The 13389-nt window shown below is 50.0% G+C and overlaps 1 protein-coding gene across 1 annotated transcript; it reads right to left on the bottom strand.

The window, feature by feature from the left end:
* Positions 1-445: 445 nt before the first annotated feature.
* Positions 446-13105, bottom strand: LOC145340484 (SMAD family member 6-like). The gene is made up of 5 exons (XM_080184952.1): positions 12993-13105; positions 11014-11544; positions 7822-7881; positions 4722-4796; positions 446-2418 (listed from the first exon to the last, which is right to left on the bottom strand). The coding sequence occupies exons 2-5, from the start codon at positions 11432-11434 to the stop codon at positions 1892-1894; spliced, it is 1083 nt and encodes a 360-aa protein (XP_080041078.1). The 5' UTR covers positions 11435-11544; positions 12993-13105; the 3' UTR covers positions 446-1891.
* Between the last annotated feature and the right edge of the window lie 284 nt (positions 13106-13389).

The following is a 13389-nucleotide window of genomic DNA, read 5'->3' as shown; positions in this document are numbered from 1 at the left end:
AGGGAGGGAGTTCCAGGATTTTGACCCCAGCCACAGTGAAGGAACAGCCAATATATTTCCAAGTTGGGATGGTGAGTGGGGGAGAATTCAGTTTCTGGTCAATGGTAACCCCCAAGATGTTGATAGTGGGGGATTCAGTGATGGTCAGTGGTAACCCCCAGGATGTTGATAGTGGGGGGGATTCAGCCATGGTCAGTGGTAACCCCCAGGATGTTGATAGTGGGGGGGATTCAGCCATGGTCAATGGTAACCCCCAGGATGTTGATAGTGGGGGGATTCAGTGATGGTCAGTGGTAACCCCCAGGATGTTGATAGTGGGGGGGATTCAGCCATGGTCAGTGGTAACCCCCAGGATGTTGATAGTGGGGGGGATTCAGCGATGGTCAATGGTAACCCCCAGGTTGCTGATAGATTTGGGGGGGGGGGGGTTCACTGTTGAATATCATGGGGCAATGGTTACATCCTTTCTTATTGGAGATGGCCACTGCCTGGCATTGGTGTGGCGTGAATCTTTGTCAGCCCAATCCTGACTATAAATTTAAATGCGTGGCACTGAGCGAGGTGCCCTATTGCCTCCTGACCTGTGGATATTTGCACAATGGCATTGGAAGGGTCACCTCTTCACTCTTCTATTTTCATCCATAAATAGACAGACCACACACACACACACCCCGCCTCAGAGAGAATAAAGTGAGTTTACTTGTGTATGTTCACTTAACATTGAGTGAAGGTAGTTGGTAATATAACTGACACCTCACAAAGTGCATTAGTCACCTTCCAATTCTCGTCTATATTCCAAAGCTCATAAATAATCATTATGTAAAAACACTTTCCGTATTTACAATCATAATATTTTAATATATAAAACTTTTATATTAAATCTGGGCATATATAATGAGAGAAGTTTTTTTTTATTTTCCCTTTACGGTGGACTCCAGCCCAGAGTGGATTTGCCTGTGTGTGTTGGCAGCTAAAGGTTCTGTTTGACAGTTCCCCCTTGCGCACAGGCTCCAACTGGGCAGGAGGTGGCCCGGGGTTGTTAGTGGAATATTACGCAAATGTGAGAGGCAGCTGCGATATATGTTTCTTAGTCCCCGCTGACCGCCGGGAGGTGGGGCAGGGTGACCGGGGGGGGTTAATGAGACCCGTCTCCTGTGGCTGCAACTTGCAGTGAGGGTTTCAGTGTTTCCACTGGGGACTGCAGAGGATGCACCCCCGTGTGTGTGTGTGTGTGTGTGTGTGTGTGTGTATGCGCCTGCGTTTATGCCCCTGTGTGTGAGAATGTTGGATGTGTGTGTGCACATATCTGTGTACACATCTATCTGTGTGTGAATGCACATGTGCATGGATCACTGTATGAGAATATACATGTGTGTTTGTGAGAGTATCTGTGTGTGCAAGTGAAGGTGCATGCGTGCATCTGCACAAGTGCGTGTGTGTACTCGTGTGCATGTTTCTGTGTGCAGCTGTTAATGTGCACATGTGCATCTGCGAGTATGTCTGTGGGTGAGAATGTGCATGCGTGCACGCATTTTTAAGCTTGTGTGTGTCGGTGTGCATGTGTGTATTTACACACGTGTGCCTGAGATTATGTGCATGTCTGCACGCATGTGTGTGTGCACATTGTGTGTGTCTGTACGTACGTCTTGTGTGTGTGTGTGTCTGTACGCATGTCGTGTGTGTATGTGTGTGTGTACGCACGTCTTGTGTGTGTGTGTGTCTGTACGCACGTCTTGTGTGTGTGCGTGTGTGTGTCTGTACGCATGTCTTGTGTGTGTGCGTACGTCGTGTGTGTGTGGCTGTGTGTGTGTCTGGAGTGAGCGAGTGTGTGCGAGGCGGGTGGGTGTGTGCGACAGGAGGGCGTTTCTCTTTGGTTGATGGGGTCAATCCCTCAGTTGTGGTTTAACAGAATCTCCAGCCAGCAGGGGCAGGAGGTGATGAACTGCCTGGAGTAGCAAGGGCCCCAGCCCTTGGCGAAGCTAATCCGGATGCTGTTGGGATCGGAGGGGCCATCGGGGAAGTCGGAGGCAGCGGCCCGCTGCAGGGCGCCCGACCTGGCGTAGTCGAAGGCCTTGACGGAGTAGCCGGGGAGCACCTTGTAAACGGCCAGCGTCCTGGAGCCGGGGTGGCCCAGGGTGGGCGAGTTGACGAAGATGGGGTGCTCGCTGCGGTTGTAGGCCCAGACCCCGTCCCACTCCTTGCTCAGCAGGATGCCGCCCCCGATCTTGCCGCGGGTGCGCCTCACCAGCTCCTGCCGGTTCTCGGCGTGGAGGTGACCCAGGCAGAAGCCCGTGCCACGGGCCAGCTCGCAGAAGACCCCCACCGAGGGCTCGTGGACGGCGTAGAGGCGGCCCACCCTGGTCCGGTACTCCCAGTAGGCCACGCTGCACCAGGGTCCGTCCCGCGACAAGGCAAAATCTGTCGGGGGGGGAGGAGAAACATCGTCAGCCAGACAGGGCGGGGGGGGGGAACAATGCACACCTCTGCCAAACAAGCTGCATTTGTATAGCACCCTGCAATGGTAAAACATCCCCAAAGTGATTCGCGGGAGCCATGGAATCCTCATAGTGCAGAAAGAGACCGTTCAGCCCATCGCATCCACACAAACAACAATCCCATCCTATCCCCATAACCCCACATATTTACCCTGCTAATTCCCCTGACACTAAGGGACAATTTAGCATGGCCAATCCACCCTAACCTACACATCTTTGGACACTAAGGGACAATTTAGCATGGCCAATCCACCCTAACCTACACATCTTTGGACACTAAGGGACAATTTAGCACGGCCAATCCCCCTAACCTACACATCTTTGGACACTAAGGGGCAATTTAGCATGGCCAATCCACCCTAACCTACACATCTTTGGACACTAAGGGGCAATTTAGCATGGCCAATCCACCCTAACCTGCACATCTTTGGACACTAAGGGGCAATTTAGCATGGCCAATCCAACCTAACCTGCACATCTTTGGACACTAAGGAGCAATTTAGCATGGCCAATCCACCCTAACCTGCACATCTTTGGACACTAAGGAGCAATTTAGCATGGCCAATCCAACCTAACCTGCACATCTTTGGACACTAAGGAGCAATTTAGCATAGCCAATCCACCCTAACCTACACATCTTTGGACTGTGGGAGGGTACCGGAGTACCCGGAGGAAACCCACGCAGACACATGGTTAATGTGCAGACTCCACACAGACAGGCTGGGATTCGAACCGGGGCCCCCGAGAACTGAGTTTCTGGATCAGCAGTGTAGCGATAATGCCACTGGGTCATGTTATCGTGGCGGAGTGAGCTCGAGGGGCAGAATGGCCTCCTCTTGTTGCTGTGGTGTGCCGGAGGGCTGAGTCTACCAGGCACTGGGGAAGGGGATGGCGGAGTGAGAACAGTTCCCGAGGTTGCACACTGTCCCGGGAGTGGGGAAACGGAGAGGGGGACACACTCTGACATTTTGTCCACTTCGCTGAGGCCCCCCCGCATGGGCCCCAGGACAGAAGGGAAGCCAGAAGACTGCTCTGGGGAAAGCAGCCAAGATCCAGAGCAGGATTCCTCCAAACATGCGTCAGGACACATTGTCCTTGCTGTCGTGTGTGTGTGATTTGCGATTTCCTCTGGCTGGGTCTGAGCTCTCTGTGTGTGTGGGGGGGGGTGGCGGGCGGACGGCGGAGGGGAGGCGGGGGAGAGAGTCGGTCCAAAAATATAAACAAGCTGACTGTCACGGAGAGAGGAGTGGGCCTCTGACAGGGTGAAGCATCTTTCCAGTGGGACCTCTGCCCGATCAGGTCGGGGCACGATTACACACAGCACCTTCTGCCTTTTACAAGTGACACAGATTCAGGACAGCCTGCCCTTCCTCTCTCCCCCTCTGTCTCTCTCTCTTTTTCTCTCTGTCTCTCTCTCTCTCTGTCTCCATCTCCCTGTCTCTCCCTCTCTCTCTCTCTCTCTCCCTGTCTCTCCCTCTCTCTCTCCCTGTCTTTCTCTGTCTCTCGCTCTCTCTTTCTCTGTCTATCACTCTCTCGCTCTGTCTTTCTCTCTCTCTGTTCCTCTCTGTCCCTCTCTCTCTGTCCCTCTCTCTCTGTCCCCTTCTGTCTCTCTCTCTCTCTCTATCTCCATCTCCTTTGGACACTTAGGGGCAATTTTGCACGGCCAATCCACCCTAACCTGCACATCTTTGGACTGTGGGAGGAAACCGGAGCACCCGGAGGAAACCCACGCAGACACGGGGAGAACATGCAGACTCCGCACAGACAGTGACCTGAGCCGGGAATCGAACCCGGGTCCCTGGCACTGTGAGGCAGCAGTGCCAACCCCACTGTGCCTTCCGTGCTGCCCACTTCCTCAGATAAGGATGCTAAAACTGTGCTCGATACGCTGGGCGAGTCACATGTAGGCCAGGCCGGGTAAGGATGGCAGATTTCCTTCCCTAAAGGATTGTTGGTGAACCAGATGGGTTTTTCTGACAATTGTCGATAGTTGGTTGCGATCACAGACACTGACTCCCACTTCCAGATGAAGACTCGACAATTTCCCATCAGTATTCCTGCCCCTCTGAGCTCACCAGTACCAAACCACAGGGCGGAATTTTAACGGCACGCCCGCCCGAGGTTTGTAGGAACCCCGGCCGTGTCCGACGGAGAATGCCGGAATTAGGACGGGCACGTGCCAGTAAAATTCCGGCCCAATGGGAGATACGAAGCGGCCATTCTTACCAGCCCAGCCTTCCCGTGTGTTGTTGGAGGGCCCGTTAACCCTGCGTTCATCCGTCCCCTCGTGTTCAAAGCGGTCTAGGTGGAAAAAAAAAACAAAACATTCTCATCAGCAACGTTTACTTCATCTCTTGGCATCCAATCTGCAAATTCGCAGGGATTTGTGGGGTGGAGGGGGGTGGGTGGGGAGGGGTAGTGGAGGTGCAGGGCAAGGGAGTGCTAGCACGGGCGGGCAGGCTGAATGGCCTCCTCCTGGTGAACGGCGGCAATAACCTCTCCCCTCAATGTCAACAAAACGGAGGAGATTGTCATCGACTTCAGGAAGCGTAAAGGAGAACATGCCCCTGTCTACATCAATTCAGGGAGTGGTTGGGGTGTGGAATGCACTGCCCGCTGTGATTAGTGGAGTCGGACACTTTAGGAACTTTCAAGCGGTTATTGGATAGGCGCATGGAGCACACCAGAATGATAGGGAGGGGATAGCTTGATATTGGGATTGGACATAGCTCGGCACAACATTGAGGGCCGAAGGGCCTGCGCTGTGCTGTAATATTCTATGTAACAGGGACAAGTAGAAAGGGTCGAGAGCTTCAGGTTTTTAGGTGTCCAGATCACCAACAACCTGTCCTGGTTCTCCCCCCCCCATGCCGACACTATAGTTAAGAAAGCCCCACCAACGCCTCTACTTTCTCAGAAGACTAAGGAAATTTGGCATGTCCGCTACGACTCTCACCAACTTTTACAGATGCCCCATAGAAAGCATTCTTTCTGGGTGTATCACAGCTTGGTCTGGGCTCCTGCTCTGCCCAAGACCGCAAGGAACTACAAAAGGATCGTGAATGTAGCCCAATCCATCACACAAACCAGCCTCCCATCCATTGACTCCGTCTACACTTCCCGCTGCCTCGGGGAAAAGCAGCCGGCATAATCAAGGACCCCCCCCACACACCCCGGACATTCTCTCTTCCACCTTCTTCCGTTGGGAAAAAGATACAAAAGTCTGAGGTCCCGTACCGACCGACTCAAGAACAGCTTCTTCCCTGCTGCTGTCAGACTTTTGAATGGACCTACCTCGCATTAAGTTGATCTTTCTCTACACCCTCGCTGTGACTGTAACACTACATTCTGCACCCTCTCCTTTCCTTCTCCCCTATGTGCTCAGAATGAATCCCACCACAGTCCCTATGTGTGGGGTAGGTACACCCACAGTGCTGTTAGGGAGGGAGTTCCAGGATTGTTATTGGACATCAGTCAGTCCCTGTGTGTGGGGTGTAGGTACACCCATAGTGCTGTTAGGGAGGGAGTTCCAGGATTGTTATTGGACATCAGTCAGTACCTGTGTGTGGGGTAGGTACACCCACAGTGCTGTTAGGGAGGGAGTTCCGGGATTGTTATTGGACATCAGTCAGTACCTGTGTGTGGGGTAGGTACACCCACAGTGCTGTTAGGGAGGGAGTTCCGGGATTGTTATTGGACATCAGTCAGTACCTGTGTGTGGGGTAGGTACACCCACAGTGCTGTTAGGGAGGGAGTTCCGGGATTGTTATTGGACATCAGTCAGTCCCCGTGTGTTGGGTAGGTACACCCACAGTGCTGTTAGGGAGGGAGTTCCGGGATTGTTATTGGACATCAGTCAGTCCCCGTGTGTTGGGTAGGTACACCCACAGTGCTGTTAGGGAGGGAGTTCCGGGATTGTTATTGGACGTCAGTCAGTCCCTGTGTGTGGGGTAGGTACACCCACAGTGCTGTTAGGGAGGGAGTTCCGGGATTTTGACCCCAGCCACAGTGAAGGAACGGCCGATATATTTCCCAGTCGGGATGGTGAGTGGCTCAGAGGGGGGAACTTGCAGGTGGGGGTGTTCCCCATGTGTCTGCCCCCCCCACTCCCCCTGTCCTTCTAGATGGTAGAGGTGTGGGGTTTGGAAGGTGCTGTTGAAGGAGCCTTGGTGAGTCGCTGTGGGGCATCTTGTAGATGGTACACACGGCTGTGTGGGTGGTGGAGGGAGTGAGTGTTTGTGGTTAGCGTGTTGATCAAGCTAGTCCCATTTGCCCACATTTGGCCCATATCCCTCTATACCCATCTTACCCATGTAACTGTCTAAATGCTTTTTAAAAGACAAAATTGTACCTGCCTCTACTACTGCCTCTGACAGCTCGTTCCAGACACTCACTACCCTCTGTGTGAAAAAATTGCCCCTCTGGACCCTCTCCCCTCTCACCTTAAACCTCTGCCCTCTAGTTTTAGACTCACCTACCTTTGGGGAAAAGATATTGACTATCTAGCTGATCTGTGCCTCTCATTATTTTATAGACCTCTATAAGATCACCCCTCGGCCTCCTACGCTCCAGAGAAAAAAGTCCCAGTCTATCCAGCCTCTCCTTATAACTCAATCCATCAAGTCCCGGTAACACCCTAGTAAACCTGTGCCCCTCATTATTTTATAGACCTCTACAAGATCACCTCTAAGCTTCCTACACTCCAGAGAAAAAAGTCCCAGCCTATCTCAGCCTTTCCTTATAATTCAAACTGTTGAGTCCTGATAGTACCCTCGTGATCTGTGCCCCTCATTATTTTGTAGACCTCTATAAGATCACCCCTCAGCCTCCTACGCTCCAGAGGGAAAATGTCCCAGTCTATCCAGCCTCTCCTTATAACTCAATCCATCAAGTCCTGGTAACACCCTAGTAAACCTGTGCCCCTCATTATTTTATAGACCTCTACAAGATCACCTCTAAGCTTCCTACACTCCAGAGAAAAAAGTCCCAGCCTATCTCAGCCTTTCCTTATAATTCAAAGTGTTGAGTCCTGATAGTACCCTCGTGATCTGTGCCCCTCATTATTTTGTAGACCTCTATAAGATCACCCCTCAGCCTCCTACACTCTAGAGGGAAAACGTCCCAGTCTATGCAGCCTCTCCTTATAACTCAAACCATCAAGTCCCGGTAGCATCCTCGTAAATCTTTTCTGCACTCTTTCTAGTTTAATGATATCCTTTCTATAATAGGGTGACCAGAACTGTACAGACCATTTGGAAAAGAGTGCAGGAGATCGACAGATAGACGGACAATCTAAAAATGGACGCACGCACAGGGGTGGATTTACCATCAATGTTCTTTCGGTTGTTGCTGGGTAACTGCTTGGAGTAGGGTGGCGGCGGAGTTTCTGAAACGACAGGGAGATAACAAGAAGACATGAATTTATTTCTGGCGGTTCGTGAATTCGACGAAAATCAAAGTGACCGCGTGAGTTAGTATTAATACTCGATGAGCGTAAGCCAAGGTCTGGGCCCAACTGAAAGGGTACAGGTTACCCCCCCCCCCCCCCCCCCACCCCAAAAACCATGACCCATACCCTACAGAAATAGTTAACCAAACATCTCACCCCAAAACAAACCCACTATACCTGTTCTTAGCATCATACAGTGCAGTAGAGGCCCTTCGGCCCATCACATCCATGTAGGAAACACCTGAACTTCCACCTCATCCCATTTCCTAATCCTTGGCCCCGTAGCCTTGGACATGTCCAGTGTTCATCCAGGTATCTTTCAAAGGCCTGTTTGTAATATATATAAATGATTTTGGGGAAAACGTAACTGGATTGATTAGTGAGTTTGCAGACGACACGAAGGTTGGTGGATTTGCTGATAGCGATGAGGACCAACGGAGGATACAGCAGGATATAGATTGGTTGGAGTCTTGGGCGGAGAGATGGCAGATGGAGTTTAATCTGGACAAATGTGACGTAATGAATTTTGGAAGGTCTGATACAGATAGGAAATATACTGTAAATGGCAGAACCTTTGAGAGTATTGATAAGGGATCTGGGTGTACAGGTACACAGGTCACTGAAAGTGGCAACGCAGGTGGAGAAGGTGGTCAAGAAGGCATACGGCAAAGCTTGCCTTCCTCGGCTGGGGCACTGAGTTTAAAAATTGGCAAGTCATGTTGCAGCTTTATAGAACCTTAGTGAGGCCCCACTGGGAATATAGTGTTCAATTCTGGGTCACCACACTACCAGAAGGATGTGGAGGCTTTGGAGAGGGTTACAGAAAAGATTGACCAGGGTGTTGCCCCTGGTAGGGAGGGCATTAGCGATGAGGAGAGGTTGGAGAAACTAGGTTTGTTCCCACTGGAGGTTGAGGGGGAGACCTGATAGAAGTCTACAAGATTCTGAGGGACAGAGTGGATAGTCAGAAGCTTTTCTCCCCCAGGGTGGAAGAGTCGGGGGCACAGGCTTAAGGTGCGAGGGACAAGGCTTAAAGGAGATGTACGAGGCAGATTTTATACACAGAGGGTGTCTGGAACTCGCTGCTGGGGGAGGGAGTGGAAGGGGATACAATAGTGAGTTTTAAGGGACATCTTAACAAACACATAAATAGGATGGGAATAGAGGGATATGGTCCCCGGAAGGGTAGGGGGTTTTAGTTCAGGCGCGACAGCATGGTCGGTACAGGCTTGGAGGGGCCAAAGGGCCTGTTCCTGGGCTGTAATTTTCTTTGCTTATACCTCACTCTGAAGTCGCCTCATGACTGACTCCTCTTCAATTCAGGGTTCCTAACCGCTCTGTCCCTCATAATCTTGTCCACATCGATCAGGTCACACACACCCCCCCAGTCTCCAACGAAACCCAACCCAAGTCCACCCAACCTCTCTTCGAAACTTCAACACTCCATCCCAGGCAGTGAATCCCCTCTGCACCCCCCCCCCCCCCCCCCTCCAATACAGCCACATCCTTCCTATAATGAGGTGTCCAGAAACTGTACACAGTGCTCCAGCTGTGGGCTCACCAAAGTTCGACACAACTCCCAACATGTCTCGATGGATAAGGGCGAGGGTCCCACACGCCTTTCTCACCACCCGACTAACACGCCCTCCTGCCTTCAGACATCTGTGGGCAGACACACCAAGGTCTCTTTGTTCAACAGAACTTCCTAGTGTCACGTGGGAAGGTGATGGTCTAGTGGTATTTATGGAATCCTGAGCATCACTACAGTACAGAAGGAGGCCATTTTGGCCCATCGAGTCTGCACCAACCACAATCCCACCCAGGCCTCATTGACATAACCCCACATGTTTACCCTGCTAATCCCCTGACACTAGGTCAATTTAGCATGGCGAATCCACCAAACCTGCACATCTTTGGACACTAAGGGACAATTTAGCATGGCCAATCCACCCAACCTACACATCTTTGGACACTAAGGGACAATTTAGCATGGCCAATCCACCCTAACCTACACATCTTTGGACACTAAGGGACAATTTAGCATGGCCAATCCACCCTAACCTACACATCTTTGGACACTAAGGGACAATTTAGCATGGCCAATCCACCCTAACCTACACATCTTTGGACACTAAGGGACAATTTAGCATGGCCAATCCACCCAACCTACACATCTTTGGACACTAAGGGGCAATTTAGCATGGCCAATCCACCCAACCTACACATCTTTGGACACTAAGGGACAATTTAGCATGGCCAATCCATCTAACCTGCACATCTTTGGACACTAAGGGACAATTTAGCATGGCCAATCCACCCTAACCTACACATCTTTGGACACTAAGGGGCAATTTAGCATGGCCAATCCACCCAACCTACACATCTTTGGACACTAAGGGGCAATTTAGCATGGCCAATCCACCCAACCTACACATCTTTGGACACTAAGGGGCAATTTCGCATGGCCAATCCATCTAACCTGCATATCTTTGGACACTAAGGGGCAATTTAGCATGGCCAATCCACCTAACCCACACATCTTTGGACACTAAGGGGCAATTTAGCACGGCCAATCCGCCCTAACCTACACATCTTTGGACACTAGGGGGCAATTTAGCATGGTCATGTGCAAGTTAGTTGGATTGGCCCTGTTAAATTGCCCCTTAGTGTCCCAAAGATGTGTAGGTTAGGGTGGATTGGCCATGCTAAATTGTCCCTTAGTGTCCAAAGATGTGCAGGTTAGGGTGGATTGGCCATGCTAAATTGTCCCTTAGTGTCCAAAGATGTGTAGGTTAGGGTGGATTGGCCGTGCTAAATTGTCCCTTAGTGTCCAAAGATGTGTAGGTTAGGGTGGATTGGCCATGCTAAATCCTCCCTCACTGTTACCTGAACAGGAGTGTGATGACTAGTGGATTTTCACAGTAACTTCATTGCAGTGTTAATGTCGGCCGACATGCGAGTAAATGGATTTTAAAGAGAAGTGAATTGGGGAAGGGGGGGGGGGGGGGGGGGGGTGGGGGGAGCGTGAGGTTCTCCCACTTTCCCACCCCCCACCGTCCACCCAGTTACCTGGCTCACACAGCCTGCTAAAATGATAAGGGTTGCAGCAGACAGTGGTGAGATCCTCGGACATTCTCCAGAAGCAGTCGCAGATGCACAGGCGTTTGAGTTGGTGGAGGTGCTTGAGGTCGGGCCAGCGGAAGAGCTTGCAAGTCAGCACCTGCGGCCAGTAGTGCTGCCTTCCGATCCTCAGCTCGGTCCTGGGGAAGGAGACACAGCCCCCCGTGTGGTCATCCGTACCCCTGGCTTCCAGCGCCCGGGCTAACAGCTCCAGCTGCTCATCCCTCAGCCTCTTAAAGAGGGAGTGAGTGGCCAGCTTCAGTCCGCTCTGCAGTTCTTGGTCCGCATTCTGGCCGCTCTCTCCTCCTGGCTTGGGACACCGACTCCTCCACAATCTCCGCACAACCCCCGAGCGTCTGGACCCGAACATGCGCCGCCCGCAAGCCCAAGGAATCGGCGTCCAAACTCGAGAGAGAGGTGGAGGAGAGAGCAACGATTGAAAAGCAGCAGGACGGAGATGAAGGGAAACTGGGGAAAGGGCTGAAGAAACGAGAGATGGAGAGAAAAATCAGTAACTCATTTACAATTTTTTCTTTCACAAATTACATTTTGGCAAACTTTTTGTTCCGAACTTTTAAAACGATCTTTCGAAATTCTGTCCCAAACTTTCGAACAATCTTTCAAACTTTTCCAAATAAATTTCTCGCACAAATTCCTTCCCAATCTTTTTAGATACGTTTCTTTCAAACTTTCTTTTACAAACTTATTCCAAATGGTTTTCAAAAACTCTTCCAAATTTGTTTCAGAAACTTCTTACCAACATTTTCAATAAATTTCTTCCAAATTTGACAAATAAATTTCTTCCAAATTTTTTCAATAAATTTCTTCCAATGTTTCCAAATTTCTTCCAAATTTTTCAAACAAATTTCTTCCAAATTTTTTCAATAAATTTCTTCCAATGTTTCCAAATTTCTTCCAAATTTTTCAAACAAATTTCTTCCAAATTTGACAAATAAATTTCTTTCAATTTTTTCAAATAAATTTCTTCCAATTTTTTCAAATAAATTTCTTCCAAATTCGAAAAATGAATTTCTTCCAAGTTTGTCAAATAAATTTCTTCCAAATTTGACAAATAAATTTCTCCCAAATTTGACAAAAAAATTCTTTCAAACTTTTCAAATAAATTTCTTCCAAAGTTGACAAATAAACTTCTTCTGAAAATTTTTCACAAATTTCTTGCAAAATTTTTTAATGAATTTCTCCCCCAAAAAAATGTTATCACAAATATCTTCCAAACTTAGTTTACAAACATCTTTTTAAATGAATGTCTCCCAGACATTTTTCACAAATATTTTCCAAACTTCTCTCTGCAAATTTCCTCCAAACTGATCCACAAACTTATTGCTCCAAACTTATGAAGCAAAAGTTTCTTCCAAATTTTACTGTTCACGAACCTCTTCCCAAGCCTTTGAAATAAATTTATTCCAAATTCCTTTTTCTTCTGCCAACTTCCTCCAAACCTTATCTTTTTTTTTGTATTGAGGTTACAGACTCTTGGAACTGAAGCCCCCCCCACACCCCCCAGACCCTTTGAAAAGTTACACGGGAGGAACACATGTTGAGAACCCCCAGGTCACCATCCAAAGTTTACCATTTGCTCGGGGACAGAGGAAAGCTTTGAGAAACCTCCCATCCTCTGTCTCTTGCCCTGTCTCCAAGAAAGAGGGTCAACGTTTAAAAAACAGTCGGGGGGGGGGGAGCGTTCTTGTTCCCATCCGAGTTTACAATTTGACAAGCGTCTCTCTAAATTCTCTCTCTCCCCCAACCCCCTCAAAAATATAAACTCCCAACTCACTTCCAAAGGAAAGAACCTTCTTAAAAGAAAACACAGGCACTCTCCCACTTTTTACCCATCTCTCCTGGTGTGTCTGTCATCTCCCAAACCCTGGGACATAAGGACCTGTCTCCCCCCCCCCGCCCCCCCTCACCTCTCACTCCGCCGCAGCAGTGTCAAGTTTGATATAAAGCCGGGAGAGATAGAGGGGGAGAGACGTTATGGCAAGCAGCTTTCTGCATCCACAAACATTCTCCCTTTCCACCCTCCGGCTCCACCTCTCCACAAACCCATTGGCCCGCTTAGGGCCAAGAGGAAGGCGGGACGGGGACTGAATGGGGCGGGGGGGGGGGGGTGGTGTGGAGAAGAAAGATTTTCCCTTTAACCCTTCCCTGGGATGGTGGCACAGTGGGGTCAGCACTGCTGCCTCACAGAGCCAGGGACCCGGGTTCGATTCCCAGCAGCACGGTGACACAGTGGGTTAGCACTGCTGCCTCACAGAGCCAGGGACCTGGGTTTGATTCCCGGCTTGTGTCACTGTCTGTGTGGAG

This window comes from Carcharhinus amblyrhynchos, unplaced genomic scaffold (assembly GCF_965287045.1).
Source record: "Carcharhinus amblyrhynchos unplaced genomic scaffold, sCarAmb.v2.hapA chromosome_1064, whole genome shotgun sequence".
Lineage (NCBI taxonomy): Eukaryota > Metazoa > Chordata > Chondrichthyes > Carcharhiniformes > Carcharhinidae > Carcharhinus > Carcharhinus amblyrhynchos.
Note: the sequence above shows the minus strand (reverse complement) of the source record. Positions and strands in the feature narration are given on the sequence as shown.

Excerpts from the sequence above, each read along its gene's own strand:
- LOC145340484 (XM_080184952.1), bottom strand. The coding sequence starts at position 11,434 with ATGTTCGGGTCCAGACGCTCGGGGGTTGTGCGGAGATTGTGGAGGAGT. Across the intron at positions 7,882-11,013 it reads TAGCAGGCTGTGTGAGCCAG|AAACTCCGCCGCCACCCTAC; the intron begins GTAACTGGGTGG and ends CTGTCGTTTCAG. Across the intron at positions 4,797-7,821 it reads CAACCGAAAGAACATTGATG|ACCGCTTTGAACACGAGGGG; the intron begins GTAAATCCACCC and ends TTTTCCACCTAG.